The 17,124-nt window shown below is 48.1% G+C and overlaps 1 protein-coding gene across 2 annotated transcripts in view; it reads left to right on the top strand.

The window, feature by feature from the left end:
* The window catches only part of LOC126545673 (uncharacterized), a 64,716-nt gene that overhangs the window by 30,101 nt on the left and 17,491 nt on the right, over positions 1–17,124 (top strand). Inside the window, exon 5 of one of the 2 annotated variants that reach the window (XM_050193614.3) lies at positions 2,287–2,417. In XM_050193614.3, coding sequence (XP_050049571.1) covers positions 2,287–2,417 — 131 coding nt within the window. Of the gene's footprint in view, positions 1–2,286; positions 2,418–17,124 lie in introns of those variants that run through there. The other variant, XM_055061205.2, reaches the window with a different exon arrangement.

Below are 17,124 nucleotides of genomic sequence, written 5' to 3'. Positions count from 1 at the left end.
ATTAGAAAATTTCAAGGAAGATTCTAGAGATTTTTTTTTGTTTACAACTGTGCAGATGACTGGAAGAGTATAGCTTGGCAAGTTAGTTTAGATTTGCCGATTGTTCATTTGATTTCCTTGTGCACAGTAAATAAACCCTCCTTATAACCAAATGGCTTTATCAAAGCTTTCGAGGGTTTCATTTATGGTGTGTGTATTTGAGACCAGATTATTCGAAGTGCCAAAGTTTGCTTAATACAAAGTGCAAAATGCACATACGAAACTTGCATGGACCCTTCTGGTTCTATCAAACTGGTGATGCAAAGGACATGGGGAATCTCCTTGGTAGTATATCATATGATGACGATAAAACCAATAGATGAGGCATTTATGTCATTTGGCTATGTACATGCCTGCTATTCCTTGGAAAGAATAATACAGTGGCTAGATGAGGCATGATTGCCAATTGTGGAATGCAGTGAAGAAGGCCAGCTTAGCGACAAACTTGCTGAGGAAATGCTAGTTGCATCATTCTTTGCTCCAACATAAAGTGCTGTCACGTTTCCACTGTCAAGTTCAGCTTAGCCTTGTTTCACATTTTCTGAGTCGTCCCACTGTGCATGTTATTGCGGGTGCTTTAAATAGCACCACGCCACAGTGTGTGTTGCACAGTTGACATGCACTTAGGCAGGTTGGTGTGGCCCAACAGACATATGATTGAAAGATTACTTTTTGTTAGATATTTAGAACCAAATTTAGAGGTGCAACCGTTACATAAGAATGTCAACAGGCTAAACACAGTGCATGTGACTCTGAAAATAAGTTGTAATTCTGTGGCAGCCACATTCTTGTAACCAGATTAACCAGAGAATTTGTGCCAGTGCAAGCGCTGTTCTTTACACTCAGTGATGCAGTTCCAAACTTGGGCACAAGCTGGCCACAAGTGTGTGCGGCATTGTATACCGGTCAGCAATTGACATGCGTAAGAAGGATGTGGTTGAATACTTTGGGCCTACCTTTGTTTTTCATAAAAAGGATTTGCCTGAAACTTATGAAAAATGTCTAAAGTTCAGTTGAGTCTTTATTTCTCCTTGCAGTAGGCTCATGTGGGTGACACCAAGGGCACTTTGACAGATTTGTTTCATGCGCCCTCAGCGTTGGCTTGAAGTGAAATGTCTATCATTCTTGTTCAATAGGAAAAAGAGTTGTACAATTTTTGATGTGTGGGTAAGGGCAAGCATGCTACTTTTTATTAAAAGAAGTTCCCAGAAAAGGTGATGAAATTCTTGCCCTACTGTGCAGGCCTGAATGGAATTTGCTGCCTTCATCAAGGTGCTCACCTTTTTTAAATGTGGACATTGAATGTTGACACTTCCGCAAAGAAGATGGATGCTCATTGAAATATTGCATAAATAGAAGCTCCAAGTGTACATGACTCTTATTGATGCACACAATGATGCATAGTTTTGATTCGTTCTGGGCAAGTGTACATAAACACTGTAATAAACTATATACACCGTGAAATGCCACCTATGTGGGAAAGTTGACTGCAAACCAAGTTTAGCTTTTTTTTCTCCAAATTTCGGTATTTTCCCCTCCAAGACAATCTAGGCCTGAGCTAATTTGCTCATTTAAAAGGATGTTCTCTTGAAAATGTTGTATCTGAACGGCCATATTCTAATGAACTGTTGCAACAACGCAAGGCATGTCTGAAGCATGCAACCATCAGCAGCCAGCTGAATTGAGCACTTATAACTATGTCCTTGTATGAATGCATGTCAAAAGTTACACCCTGCTCTTAGACACATACCTGTGTTTCTATTCTAACAAGTTTGAAATATTTTACTGCTGCTGCATTTCCACTCAAGTATTGCAGCAAGATGGCATATTTTTGTTTGCAGTGTTCGATAAAACACTTGGCCTCTTTTTTGTTAGCTTCACTTGTCAAGAACAGTCAGTGAAACAATGTCTGCAGCAGTTTGGTTCTCTGGTGGTGAGATGTGCCTATCAATTTTTCCTGGACAAAGCAAGTAAACAGAGGTACTTATTCAATGATGCGGACCAAAAATTGGAGTGTTGTTGCATAATTTGAGCGTAAAATAAGCTATGCAAGTGCAAAATGTTCTTTCATAAGTGTTAGATTGAGTGCTGGATGCATTGCGAGTAGCTGCAGTTTGTCATTGTGCAAGCCTCTTTCACTCCACAAAAATAATAAGTCTTGGACTGACTGTTGAACAGGGATTGCAGTCAAAACTTGGCCATGCATTTCTTGCTGCCTAATGAGTGTTGTTTTGTCTGTCCCTCCAGAATTAAACAGCGCTCAGTGCCATTCCGGACAGGCGAACCCCAGGACCCCCATGAGTCGGTGGTGCTCAGTCTGAATCAGATGCTGCAACCATATGCAGACATGATCCCTTTCCGTGTTCCTACCTGCAATGGTGCGTGCCCTCGGTCTTTGTCTGAATGCTGGAAAGTTTCTCAAGGACCTTTTGAAAATGCTCGTAGCTTGGCGTTTTTGTTATGAGATAATAACAGTATGGGCCGGCCACAGCCAAACAAAGAGCTGGAGACCTGAGAGCACAGTCAAATGAGAGAATCATGGACCTAAATACCATAAACATCAAAAAGTTCTTGTTTCACAGCTTTCTGGTGATTGAATAAGAACAGGCAAACTAAAAAGAATGGAATGTAATATTGACGTATATGCTCATACATGGAAAAAAAAAATGCTGACGCGGACAGAACTCTTATTGAGGCCCGTACGCAAGCTCTTTCGTGTAGATGTACTTTAGCACAGCTGTTTCTTTAAACAGGAAATGCAAATCGGGCATTTTAAGGTGTAAAAATAAACTCTTGTAATAGCTCTTGAGTGAACCATGCGTAACAGATTTTAACATATATACACGTTAGAAATAAATAAACCTTATTGCGCTAAGTACTTGAACAAAAATAAAAGCAAGTGATACCAAACCACAGCACACTATCCTAAAAAAGTAGCTTGTCTGCCTTTGTGTTTGTAGCGGATGCAGTGACCAGATGGAGTACAACAGACAAGTAATTTTTCAAGGACCACAGCAAACATGTTTCATATGAGTGTTCCAGGACGTACCAGTATCAAAAAAATCCTTAGAGGGGCCCTGAAACACATTCCTAATTCATTCTAGAATAGCCTCGTATATTAAAGGATGTCATTTCATGAATCTCATGGCGAAAAATTTTTTTTAATACTTGAGCTATACGTGGAGTTATCGCACCGATACCCAGCTTTCTCTTTTCGTCACTGCTAACGTGCTGGAAGCTGTAAAGCAGAGAAGCCAATAGGGCAGAGCCCCCAAAAGTTTTGAGTTGTGATGGTGAACGGGCTCGCCGCAGCACCTTGTGGCGGCCGCGGTAAACTACACTACACTGCATGCCACTGCCATCTCGGAGGCCACACATAGTGCAAAGTTGAAAAGATTTTTCTGTCTTTTTGAGATCGCATACCTATGTATTTTTTATTTAACTAAAATTAGCAATTATGTATTCCTGGGAGTGCTTTGGCGATCATGATATTGGCCAATAGCATAGGTGGGTCCAGGTGATTTCAATGATGCTGCATGACGGCACTGCAGAAGTGAGAGCAAGTGATCTTGCGGTATTTTTGACATGAGATTGTAAACTCCCTGCTGCATGCAGTGCAGTAATATTTGGCTCACATGTTTGCAGCATCCTCTACGACAGATCGGCAACGTTTTCTTACAATGTTTAAAAAGTATTTTGGGGCCCCTTTAAGTACTTCACTGAAGACAGAGATTGTATGGGTAGACAGGCACCATTGCTATAACTAGGCACGTGTAGAATAAATTAAACATTAGTGCAGATCTATTTAAAAGGATTACAAAAATATACGAGGTTTGTCATGCTGCTGTTTACATTAAAGGGCCCCTGAAACGGCTCGGACAAATTTTGTAGACGCTAAAGTTAGTCATTCACACCGCAATTTTTGAATAAATGAATGAAACCACGTTTATTCCACATTAAAATGCACCGAAGACGCTGCGGTGGAAAGGGAGGTATTATTGTAAAAGGGCATGGGTGAGGCAGCCACCGTTTTATTAACGAACGTCCTGGAAGCAGCTGAGTAGGGGCCGCATGACGCTTGTGGCTGTCGCGGAGCCGATCGCCGATGGGTGGTGCCGCCGGGTCCTGGAGGAACAACAGCAGTGCTTGCCAGAGCTTGATGGCATGGTCCGGAGACGTGGTATCCGGGCAAGCCCAAGTCCGGAGAGAAGAAGGCCAGGGTCCCCGCTGTATGGTGGCCAGGGCACGAAGCCTCGGTGGGATGTAGAGGGGCACTCCCAACACAGGTGGTTGAGATCAGCACGACATGTGCGCATGGAACAGAACCTACTTACGGGTGGTGGTGTGCCACCCCTGTGGAAACAGATCAGCAAGTGAGGAGTAAGGAGGGTGCCTGTCTGAATTCTCCGAATTAAGACTGACTCTCGCTGTGTGAATACCTTCGGGGGAAGCGACAGCATAGGGAGTGGATTGCCCACTGCTGTGAGGTAGGCGGCACGTTGTTGTTTGGTCGCATGCTTGTCTGCCATCGGGTCTGCTACCTCAGGTGTGGTAGCTAGGAGAGAATAAGGAGTATTGGAGGCTCTGGCCAGCGCGGTAGAGAGATGAGTGCACGCCAGTCTATGAGCCTTCTCGTTTCCGGGAATACAGCAGTGCGTAGGGACCCAGTGGATCGTAACATCATGACCGCATTCGCGGAGCAGGCGTGACTGGTGCCTGATCTTCTGCAGTACGGGTTCTGCATAAAGAACATTAGCACATGCCCGATGGGCAGCCTGGGAGTCTGTGTGAACTATGATGGTGAAGTCTATGATGGTAAGTCTATGATGGTGAACAGGGTCAGTTTGAGACGATGTTGCGAGGGCCCACTCCAAATAATCTAGGATGGCCATTAGCTCAGCGCTGGTGCAGGACATTGCATCTGCTGATAGATGATGGCGGTGGTTCTGATTTTCATTTGTCTGGTCGTACCACGCATTGGCATAACAGGTGTTACTAGCGCCGTCTGCAGGCAGTGCAGCGTCCATGTATACGATGCGTTCAGTCAAGGGGAGTGAACTCGCAGCTTTAGCATGCCTCTTGGCATATGCAAGGCACCGCATTCGCTGAGTTGGGTCCATATTGAGACGAAGTGGCCTGCCATCGGTGAGAGCGGTGATTTCCCACGGTGGCGTTTTGTTGGGCAAAATGGGCATTGTGTGGACGTCATACCTGAGGAGCATGAGTGTGTGTCACCCGGCATTTGTGGCGCAAAGTCTCGTCTCTTGTGTATAGATGTGCATGTCAACGAGCTCAAACAGGTTGTTGAGTTTGCTACGACTTTTAAGCGCTTGGAGGCTTGTGTACCTTGGGAGTCCAGTTACAATGCGTTTGGCTTCGTAAAGTAACCGGTTGAGTGCCTGCATCTGTGTATGGTTGACTGGATCATACGGCAGCCCGTACATGATACGGGAGACAAGAAAAGCTTGAGCGAACTGCTGCATTTCACATTCGTTTGCTCCATGGGTGCGGTCAGAGATTCTGCGTAAAGCGTGCAGGATTTGTCTGCTGGTCTTTGTAACGCGTTGGAACCAAGTGTTTGCTGTGCAGTTCTCGCCTAGGTGCATACCGAGTATACGGATAGTAGATTTCCGTGTGATGGGTTGGTCACCGATGTACAGTTTAAAAGACTGCTTTTCTTCTCATATTAAGCATCTCATATTAAGAGAGCTACGGATGATTACAAGTTACCCTCCTCCAAAGTCATGCATTTTCTCGTCAACTCGTTCGCCGAGTGATCGGGGCTAAGCTCTGCCTTCACTGGCTCTGTGTCATGATGGCACGTCGTGTAGTTGACTTGCGGTTCTCTTGGAGCAAGCGCGCGAAGCCTCTCCAAACTCTCCACCAGCTGCTTGGCAGTCGACCCCAAGCGAGAGCTATCAAAGCAGCGTGCGTTGCGAACGTTCTGTCGCAGTGCCAAATGTGTCTGGTATTCCGGTAACCACAGGCAAGCTGGGCGTTTCGACAGATGGCTGGAGGCATAAACTCAAGCTGATGAAGGAACTTTAGTGTAGACGTACGTGAGCAGCCTGATTTGTCTGCATGGTCCAGCCACTTGTTGGCGCAGAGCTTAACCAGCCAAACAAAGCACTAATATTGCTCTAACCATGTAAAGCATTTACAAAAACAACGTGTTGATGATTACACACCTGTGAAAAATTTACACCAGCAGCAAAGAAGAATACGTTTCGTTTCTGCTACTGTGTGTGGTTGAGCTCTGTGCCACCAGGTGGCTGCACCGTGCAGACCATTCACATTTGTGCTTCTACTTATCCCGTTAAACGACACGGTCACACACCCAGGCCCTGTCCCCTTGCACTTGCGTTTACCCAAATACCGGACTCGTGAGACGCTATTGCGGTAGTAATCCTCCGGTGTAAAGTGACAGCCGCAAACGCGCAAACCCGGTGGCGATCGGATAGCGGCAGTTTGCACTGCAGCCTGTCCGCTCGTCTGCTACCTTGCAGAGGGACACAGTGTTGCAGCTTGACATATTGCCACTCGCTACGTTTGCAGCCCACAACACAGTAAAGTCAAATTATGGTGTTTGTGATAAGACTGAGACCAACTCTGACCGCGGAGCTCTCGTCAAAATGGAGCACGTTGTAACACAAGCAGACGACGCTTGATGTATGCCGGAAGTACTTAAGTGTAGTGAGAAATTGTTCTTATGCATTCTCTTTATGTTACTTTCTTTTTATAGAACAAAAATTAAGGGGAGACGCGGGTCTTGAAATGACAAAAAATCACAAAAAAGTCGATTTTCAGAAAAGTGCATTTTCGCTACGTTTATACATTCAAGAATCCCTTTGCGAAATCTAGAACCTAAATTTAATCGGAAAATAATAAAAAAAAAACTTATACGGGCCAGGGTGGGCCAACTTATACGGGCCACGGTGGGCCAACTTATACGGGCCAATGTTCAAACTTTTCACCATCGTCATTTGCAAACGCGGTGGCTGGCGGGTGCCATTTTGAGCTTATTTGGAAGCTGCTTTCTCTGTGCGTATGTTGTGCCGGTTCAAAATGACGTAGGTGAGGAGGAACCGACGCTATCGCACCATTTCCGAAGGGTGCGCCCATGCCGCTGAGTGGCCAAAAAGCGACTCCCCCCTCCGCTCCTATTGGTCTGGCGCCGTTTGGTTGCAGATTCTCACGTGCTTGACAGGCTGGTCACTCTCGTGTGCGCTGCATGCTTGTGTGGTTTTAATGCACCGCTGTGAACGTTTGTTCAGCCGCTCACTTCTCGACAACATTCGTGTTTTTTTAAGGTGTGACGCGGCAATTGAAGTAGTCGAAATGGTCAAAATTGGTAAAATTTTCGATTTTCCTATATTTTTTTACGCGATCCTCGGACCTTCTTTTACCTTGTGGTGAAATATAACAAAATACGCGGTAGAAATTGAGAAAACAGCACTTTCCTAGAGCGCCGTTATCGAAAATTGCGAAAAAAATCGGGCCTCGGAAGGCGCCGTCGCACCGCAAATATCAGCTATCTGATGACGCAGCACCGCCATCTTGGTATCATTGTAAAGAGGCATGGAGGAAGGAAACTGAGGAGAGGCCCTACCCCCTCCGCGCGCTAGGAGAAAAGTGTGGAGGAAGTGACATAGTAGGTTCTCCTCCTTTTTGCTGATTTTTTATTTATTTCTTGTAGCGGCAACGCCTTTCGGGCCACGATGGCGGCTCTGTTTTGGTTCTGTGTGCTCACACGTGTTGCTCCGTAGGTTTCGTACCGTGGCAAAGGCGCCGTGCGGGCAGGTTTGCGTTGGTCTCTGTGTTTTGTTGCGCTGCATTATCTGGACCGTGCTCTCCCGGATGTTGCTGTGGCCAGGTGGGACAGGAGGAACTAAAGTTCGTGAAATGAACGCACATGCAACGCTGTACGCAATGTACCGCGCCATGGCAATGGCAACGGACGAAGGAATATCCGCGGGAAATTTTGCCCTCTTTGGCGAAATCATGCTAACGTGCTAACGATTGTTTAGTATTGCTGCGGAGCGCGCGGGTCCGAGCAGCACGGTTGCGCGCAGCGCGGCGTGGTTTCGCGAGAAATGTAAACAAGAGAGGAGAGCTGGCCTGATAGGCGGAGCAACGCCATGAGCAACGCCAACTTCCGGCTTCACTTTAGCTTCGCAAGGAGTGTTGTCAGGGCCTCTCCTGAGTTTCCTTCCTCCGTGTAAAGAGGAGAAATCGGAGCTCAAGATAGCCGCAGCACTGTATTTCTCCACCGGAAAATAACACCAGCAAACGCGAGCGAAAGAGGTAAAAGCTGCATCGTGATTGGGCGCAGTAGTCACGTGGGGAACATGGAGCGCTCCTATTGGCTGTTGTACATTTGAATTGCCTGTGAAACACACTCGCGTTATGGTGGCTAGAGGAGGGTAGTGTGACGGGCGGGAGCGGAGGGGTGCACAAATTTGTGATGAAAGATGCCGCTGGCTGCGCGACAGGTGCCAGCGGCGCTGGCCGGTTTCGCGTTGGGCCGCGTGTTTTTACTTTCACCTTGTTTCCAATAATTACACGCCACGTCCGTGTTAACAGGACATGAACTAGTAATTTTGTTAGTTCGTTGAAAAGCCTGCGTTTGAAATTTTAAATGGTGCTACTTAACATAAACGAAAACCACAATATTTCTGATAGACACAACTGGCAAGCGGCGTTTAGTTTATAATTAAATGTTTCTCAGCATTGACTAGATTTCACATTTTTCGCCGACTTCATGTGAATTAATCCATTTACGTGAGCGCACAGTCAAACTGTGTCTTCAGGGTTTGTTTCTTTATGGGCTTTGTTTGGAGTGTAAACTGCTTAATATTTTCTCTTATAAGAAGCAATGGTTCGCATGTTTATTTTTCGCTCTCGAAGGTTTTGTTCAGTGTTGTAATCATATAAATTTAATTTTCTCTTTTCCTTTTCCTTAGAGAGCTTATATTTTTAGAGTAGAAATGGCAATGCTGTAGTCAGGGCTCTGTTGCACCGAACATTTTCATTCGTTATTTTTTTAACTGTTTCTCTCCCCTTCCGCCGCTTTCGTGAAAATTGATTCTGCAGCAGTTTTCTCAAGTTTTTGCAATGAATGCAGGGGCCGTTACTTTCACATACGTAAGTGCACTTGATGGAAAAGTAACAACCAGCAAACGATATATACCTTCCTCGCTTCTCTGGTTTCATGCCGCAGCCTCCACACAATACAAGTGCATGTGTGCTGTAGAGCACTGACTGCGCTTCCTCCGGCGAAGAAACAGTGCACTGTGAGTGCAATTGGCCCCTGAGGAATACAGAGCAGCACAACGATTCCGGTTGGTTGCTTTCTGACTTGAATTTCACTAAATTCGGCACCAAGATGTGGTCAACCTGCTCGCCCTCGAGCTCACTGGCTCCGAAAAACTCACTGTAACGTTCACTTGGAAACGTTACCTTGTTCCATGTTGCATCAGGTAGGCAGACATTATGACACGCACGATCAAGTTGCACGGCGTGCTGTTTATCTCAGGCAGTGATATCTGGTATATCTGGCCCCTGGCGTAGCTGCGTGTGCGCTACGGTGTTTTCTTGCTGGGCGTCTTGCCTGTTGATTGCGTTCAGCTTTTGCCGTTTTGCAGCAGGTCCAAGCTGCTCGCATATATTTCTCTCTTTACTTTTCATCGGAGCTTTCTTCGTGAAATACTTATGTGCCTCAGGGAACACAGTGGGCACGGCGTCTTCTTTCAGACGCGGTCGATCGCGCGGCAATTACACAACCTCACTGTTGACTGTGTGCCGGTAGGTCCTTTCGACGAATCTTTCGTCGAAGTGCCGTTCACAAACCACGCTGTCGTTGGTAAGCTCTTTTTCAGCCCGTTTAATATTTCAGGCCCACTGCTCCCTTCGCAAGACCTCAGTTGGGGCTTTAAACACAGAAAGCTTTTGCGAGCAAGATCGATACCCGCCTTTGCATCCAGATATAAAGCACGTGCTTCAGCGGTTTGACGGCAGGGTTCATTACATCCAACAGTCTGAATCTGAAGAGTCCATTTCTCGTGTGGCAACGCGACGACCCAACACTGCAGACAAATTTCACAGACGACGACAGAGGCGACAGCGAAGCGTCAACGCAGCCGGCGAAGCCTTGTCAGTGCCCGGCCGTTGCAAGCGTGGCACCTTTGAACACAGCAGTGCCCCTAGTGGTGGCTAAATTTTCACCGCATTCCGCGCGCTCCTCCTCCATGGCGCAGATGAGGCTACTTTTACTACCCCCCTCTACCCACCATACTCGCGTGCATTGGGGCAGCAGCGCCTTGCGCGTTCCGTTCATTGTGCATTATCTCCTGGAAACTGGCTACAGGCTAAGGAGAAGCTTGAAACCAGAATTCAGGAGTTTAGCATGTTGTCATGCCCATTGACTGCTCGAGCAACAATCCTGCGCTCACTATTGTTTTCGTTCCTGACGTATGTGGCGTGTGTGTCTCCTGTTCCAACTCAAACCAAGCTTATCTTGGAAAGGGTGATCTTTCGCTTCCTTTGGAAGCGTACAAATGTTTGTGTAGCTAGGCGGGTGCTCAAGTTGCCCAGGGATAAGGGAGGACTCGGAATTCCCGACCTGGGCATCGTGGCTACTGCACTACACGTCAGATGAAACCAGGTCGCTCTTAACTCGGATATGCTCCTGACTCGAAGCTTTACCTCGTTTTTCCTCAGCACCCGACTCTGCTTGTTTTCGCAGAGCACATTTTCCCACTGTGTTCCTTGCTCAGGTACCCTGTCCACCATTTATGCGGTGGCTGCCAACTCTTTGGTAAGCCTCCACACGGTTCGCCCCGACATAGACGTAGTTTCAACTCCACTCCAAGAATTAGTAGACATCCTTACCCCAGGCCTCCCCCCGCATTGCCAAATATATGACTTGTCCATTCACAGGCCAAACTGGAAGCTCATCATGGCCAGTTTCCTCGACGCTAGGCGAGCCACGTTCATGTATCGCCTGGCGCGAGGGTGCCTGCCGTTGGGCTACAGGCCCTTCACAGCCGTCTCGGCCAGTGGAGTGTGCCCGTTCTGTGGCGCTCGTGAGGACTCGGCTCATGCTTTTGCGCAGTGTTTGCTTCCTGCAGCTCTTCTCCGTAGGATTGCTAGTCTTTTTAATCTCCCAGGCGTTCCTTATCAGACAGTTCGATTTTTGCACCCTTTGCCTAATCAGGCGGTCAACCAGTTTGTGCTTCTCCTCGCCGAGTGCTGCTACCAAATTTGGTTGGCACGCCGCGATGCAGTTTTCGGGGGGAGGGCACCGGGCCTTCACGAAGTGCTTGCGAAAGCACGGAAGGAGGTCTGGTTCCATCTCACTCGGGAGCGGCACCGCTTGGGTGAGAAGAAGTTTCTCGAAGTGTGGACCCGTCCTGCAGTGATTTTTGATGAGTCAGGTGGAAAGCTATCCATTAAGTTATAATGCATGCTCCTAAGGTCGCTCGACTCAGCCGTGTGTGCCAGTCGATCTACGGGGTTTTGTTTGGTTCAATGGAACCCAGAGCTGGAACCCGTGGTGGCGCACCCTTGGTTGGTCGTGCTGCTCCACGGACGGCTTTGGTGCTCTCCATGGTTGTATGCCTTGGCCTCTTTTGCGCCGAGGCAGTCCCAGGGTCAGTCAGGCTTAAGTCCTGTAAGACCGACATGGCTGTTTGTGTGTTGAGTGCAGTAACTCTGTGTTGCTGCACCACAACAACCCCCTTGTCCGGGAAGGACCGTTGGCCCGAACCAAAGCCCCCTGCCCAGTCAACCCGGGTTGAGGGGGGGAACCGGGGTCAATGTATCGAATGATGCTGGGTTGATGAGTACACGAAAGCTCATGGACGCGGCGCCTTTAAAGGTGCCAAGTCCTCCTCCCATCTGACAACGGTTCCGTTCATTGTGCTTGACCATTGTGGCTGCCGAACTACCCTAACGCGCATGTTCCATGATGAGCCCCAAAGGAGGCAAGTTCCGAATGGCTCACGCGTACGGAAAACGACGAAAGGCATTGGGACAAAAGGTGAAAACTACCCGCAGAAGCGGATGCCACTACCCGTGTCAACGAGGTGCGACCGGCGCACGCGGGTGATAGGGAAAGCGCGTCTGCGTGCAGTGCTGTGCGCTGGTGACGGCGTGACCATGGGCTGTGTTGACGACGCGACCGTGGGTTGTGCTGACGACGCGACTGGGTGCAGTGGTGATAACGCGACCATGGGCTGTGGTGACGACGCGCCCGCGTGCACTGGTGAAGGCGCACCCGCGCGTAGTCGTGACGGCAATGTGACATCGGCGAGAGCGGACGTCGTGTCAAATATTCAGCTGCGAATTTCAGCTCCAATTCTCACGAATGAAGAGATTGCGAAACGAGCGGAGACAAGAGTGGATGTTTTGAATGCGCTGTCATCTAGCTCTGCAACAAAGAGGAAATTTCAGCTTTTGAAAGAAGAAGAGTGTGCTGCCGACGTGGTTCCCGAGTCATAATTTTTCATTGTATATAAAGCACTCTTAAACGAGCTGCAATCTGCAGCAAGCTGCAATCAGTGCGGGAAAACACCAATTCGTGTTGAAACTGGGCCATATCTTGGGCTTGCGACTAAAATGGAACTGTTGTGTGACGACTGTGGGGTGATAAACAAAAAGTGGTCATCCCCAAGATGTGCTGGCACTCAGAAGATCAACCCTTTTGAGGTGACCGTTCGTGCACTGAGAGCTGTGCAGTCAGTAGGCAAAAAGCAAGCCACACTGAATGATGTTTTCTCCCACATGGACATTTCTCATCGAGGACTGCATCACAAATCCTATGCAAGGCTGCACCATAGGCATAGTCACCCTGCCAGTGCCTCAGCAGCCATGACAATAGAGTCCGAAAGCTCACAGAAGGTGCGCGAGATCTACAGGGAACTTGGATGCGCCCCAGGCAACATTGATGTGATCTATGATGGCACTTGGATGACAAGGGGCCACACAAGTCACATTGGTGTTGGCTGTGTTATTGAATTATATTCTGGCCTTGTCTTGGACCACTGTGTCCTCTCCAATTATTGCCATGGATGTGCTTATTCAGAGTGGCATGAAGAACACCGACCACAGTGCCAAAAAAACACCGAGGCAAGTGCAGGGCAAATGGAGATAATTGCAGCAGAAAACCATGTTTCAGCGGTCTCCTCAGAAACACCAGCTCCGTTACACCAATGTCCTTTGTGATGGGGATAGCCGCACTTTTATTGCACTCAGTGAAGAGAAGGTGTATGGTTTGGAAGGTGGTAAGACTGTCACAATAAAGATCCTGGAGAAGAGCCCCCTGCGATATCCCATTGTGAGAGGCCTCTCTTCACTAGACCCCAGGCAGATGTCATCGAAGCTGGATGAGTGTCTGGAAGGCTTAAAAAAAGTTCTGGATGCACTCATTTCAGCAGAGAGGATCCATGAGCATTCAAGGGATACTGTGCTTGCACAGTTGATTGAGCTGCTACAGGAGCGCAAACATGAGTTGCAGCTATTTGAAAGGAGCTTGCATACACTTGACAAATTTTTCTATGAACTTTTAAAGGTTGGCTCAGCATATGCTGAGCTTTGGAGGGTTGGAAAACTGCTGCTTACACTTAGTCATGGCCAAGCAAGTGTAGAGAGAGGATTCAGCGTGAATCGCCAGGTTTCAGTAGAAAACACGAAAGAAATGTCTCGCATTTCACCGCACATTATCTGTGATGCTGTACGCGTAGCAGGTGGCATTTTCAATGTGCCCATCACCAAGGAATTGAGAGCATCTGTGGCTTCTGCGAGGAACCAATACCGTGCCTTTTTGGAAACACAGAACAAGCAGGAGCGTGAAGGTGCGAAACAGAGGAAGAAACGCTGCATTGATGAAGAGATTGAAACTCTCAGAAGGAAGAAAAAGAAACTAGAAGCCGCTTTTGCAGAATTGACAGCTTCAGCAGACTCATATGCAGAAAAAGCGGAGGCAACCAGTCTGCCAAGAGCAAGCAGCCGGAGATCTTGGACATTGACGTAAAAATTCAGGCGAAGCAAAATGAGGCCACCTAAGGACTGAGGGAGTGTTTGTTGCTTGGTTGATCTGCTCGTGTCCCACTCATTTTCTCGGCTCCCTGCAAGCTGAGTCACCTTTGCGCCCGCATTGGGAGACTTCACGCCAGAAAGAAGCAAGGTGGCTATGGCGTGAAACACAAGAACCCCCATGTAGACTGCCAAGTTGGCGTTATTTATCAGATTTCCCTGACATGCAGCACAACCTACATAGGCCAGATGGGCCGTTGTTTGAACGTGCGAATCCGTGAACACGAAAGGTCTATTAAAAACCGGGAGCAACGTCATTTACCCATGCATTGCCTAGATCATGAATGCAGGCCTCTGCTCAATCAGGTTAAGATCCTGCGCAAGTGCAGTAACGAAAAAGCACGGGAACTTCTAGAGGCATATTATATAAGAAAGAAGGGACAAGCATGCATCAGTGACACGTCGGTCATGCTTTACAATAGGGAGGCACGTTTCCTAGAAAATATGATTATCTGAGCCACGCCATTGGTATTTTTCTGATTTTGTTTTTTCTCCTCTTATCTGCTGCTGATACCCTGATGCGCCTGCGCTGTCTTGAACTGATATTTAAGTGTTTCCCTCGAATAAACCTCAGTTGTTAGTTTGCGCCTGTCCCGTCTTCTTCCTTGTGATCGTCTACAAAGCGCATCCAATCTTTCCAATCATATCGAGCAGTTGTAAAAGCCCCTTGAAAATTCTACGCAAAAGTATAGTGATGTACTACGTGTACTATCGACTCCCATTCACCACCAAATTCGGTATATTGAACACCGTGCTGTGCCGCGCCGCGCCCCTGCAGATGCACTTCTCCTAACAAAGGCGCTATATTGACACGTGTACTTATCTTTATCAGGCGACCACGTTTTGCCGCTTAACAAATGTAATCGCACAGCGCGGGACGCGCCTGCATGTATCCGAAGTTTCTGGAAAGTTAGCGATGCTTCTACCCCGCTGTCTGTTGTCGCCGAACCTTGTGTTATCTGATTTCATCGCGTCACGCGAATGGTGTAGAACTTTGTGGAAGGCACGCGGGCCCGAACGATTAGTCTGGAACATTCGAGGACTGCTGTATAAAAGCCGACGCGCTTGACCCGCTAATCAGATTTTCGCCGATCGCCGACCGTGTTCGCCGCTATCGTTGTGCTATAAGTGTAGCCTGTTTTTGTGGGCATAGGTTCGCCCAATAAAAGTTAGTTTTGTCTTTCACAGTATTTGCTCCTGTGTTCTTCAACGTCACCACCACGTGACATCTGGTGGAGGTGCGGGGTATACGTCCTTCTTCGTGATCTTGTTCAGACAACGATAACCGATGCAGAAACGTAGGGTTCCGTCCTTTTTCTTTACCAGGACCACAGGGGATGCCCACGGGCTTTTGGACGGCTGGATGATGTCGTTGCGGCAGCATTTCGTCGACTTGTTCTCTTATAGCTGCACGTTCTCGCGGCGAAACTCGGTAAGGGCTCTGGCGTGGTCGCGGAGGGGGGCCTTGACGGCGTGCGACGGCGGCGTATGTCATCGCTTCTGGCTGGGGCTGTGGTAATTGTGGTTGCAGCTCGGGAACTCCAAGCGATCGGTGCACCTCTTCTTTCACGATGTCGGCGATCGAAGCCACTTGGGACTGCGACGAAGGCAGGACCTTGCGCATTTCTTCGCGCACAATGGCCCTGATGGTCTCCTGAAGGTCGACGTCGAACACAAGACCTGGGATGCCATCCTGCCGTACGTAACATTCGCTTACAACACGGCGGTGCAAGAAACAACACAGATCACGCTGTTTAAGCTGGTTTACGGCAGGAACCTGACGACGTCGCTCGACGTCATGCTGCCGCACGTCACTGACGAGGAAAATCTTGACGTCGCTACCTATCTCCAGCGCGCCGAAGAAGCCCGACAGCTCGCCCGCCTACGGATCAAGCCTCAGCAACGTACCGACAGCCGACACTACAACCTCCGACGACGCTTTGTCGAGTACCAGCCCGGCGACTGTGTTTGGGTATGGACCCCGATACGCCGACGAGGACTCAGTGAGAAACTACTGCGACGCTATTTCGGACCCTACAAGGTCATCCGACGTATTGGCGCACTGGACTATGAGGTCGTGCCAGATGGCATTTCGCATTCACAGCGGCGCCACGCATGATCTGAAGTGGTCCACGTGGTGCGCCTTAAACCCTTTTACGGACGCTGACGAACTTCCTTATTTTTTTTTTCTGTGCTACAAGTGCTTTTGTTTATTACTTTTGTTTGCTTGCAGCGTCGGGTCGATGCTTTTTAAGAGGGGGGTATTGACACGTGTACTTATCTTTATCGGGCGACCACGTTTCGCCGCTTAACAAATGTAATCGCACAGCGCGGGACGCGCCTGCATGTATCCGAAGTTTCTGGAAAGTTAGTGATGCTTCTACCCGGCTGTCTGTTGTCGCCGAACCTTGTGTTATCTAATTTCATCGCGTGACGCGAATGGTGTAGAACTTTGTGGAAGGCACGCGGGCCCGAACGATTAGTCTGGAACATTCTACAACTGCTGTATAAAAGCCGACGCGTTTGACCCGCTGATCAGATTTTCGCCGATTGCCGACCGTGTTCACCGCTATCGTTGTGCTACAAGTGTAGCCTGTTTTTGTGGGCACAGGTTCGCCCAATAAAAGTTAGTTTTGTCTTTCACAGTATTTGCTACTGTGTTCTTCAACGTCACCACCACGTGACAATATTATCGTGTTGTTGGAAATATTTAATGCCGACGAACTTGAAATGGCACTGTTTTGGCAGATGCTGTCAAAGAAGAGATTGAATCTGAAGGGCAGTACATGCCATGGAGGAAAAATGAGGGTGCATGCTCTTGGTTTTGATTGCTGCACATATGAATGGCTTGTGCAAACTCTCAGTCCAAATGCATTCTTGAGTTTTTCTCTATCTTGATCTCTTACTGAGTGGCACTTGGATGCCGAACTAGAGATGCTGCACCACTGGGTCTGTCTTGTAGACCAGGGCTTTCTGTGAATGGCATTTTAG

This window comes from Dermacentor andersoni, chromosome 1 (genome assembly GCF_023375885.2).
Source record: "Dermacentor andersoni chromosome 1, qqDerAnde1_hic_scaffold, whole genome shotgun sequence".
Taxonomy (NCBI): domain Eukaryota; kingdom Metazoa; phylum Arthropoda; class Arachnida; order Ixodida; family Ixodidae; genus Dermacentor; species Dermacentor andersoni.
The sequence above is the reverse complement of the archived record's forward strand: the minus strand, read 5'-3'. Positions and strand labels throughout refer to the sequence as shown.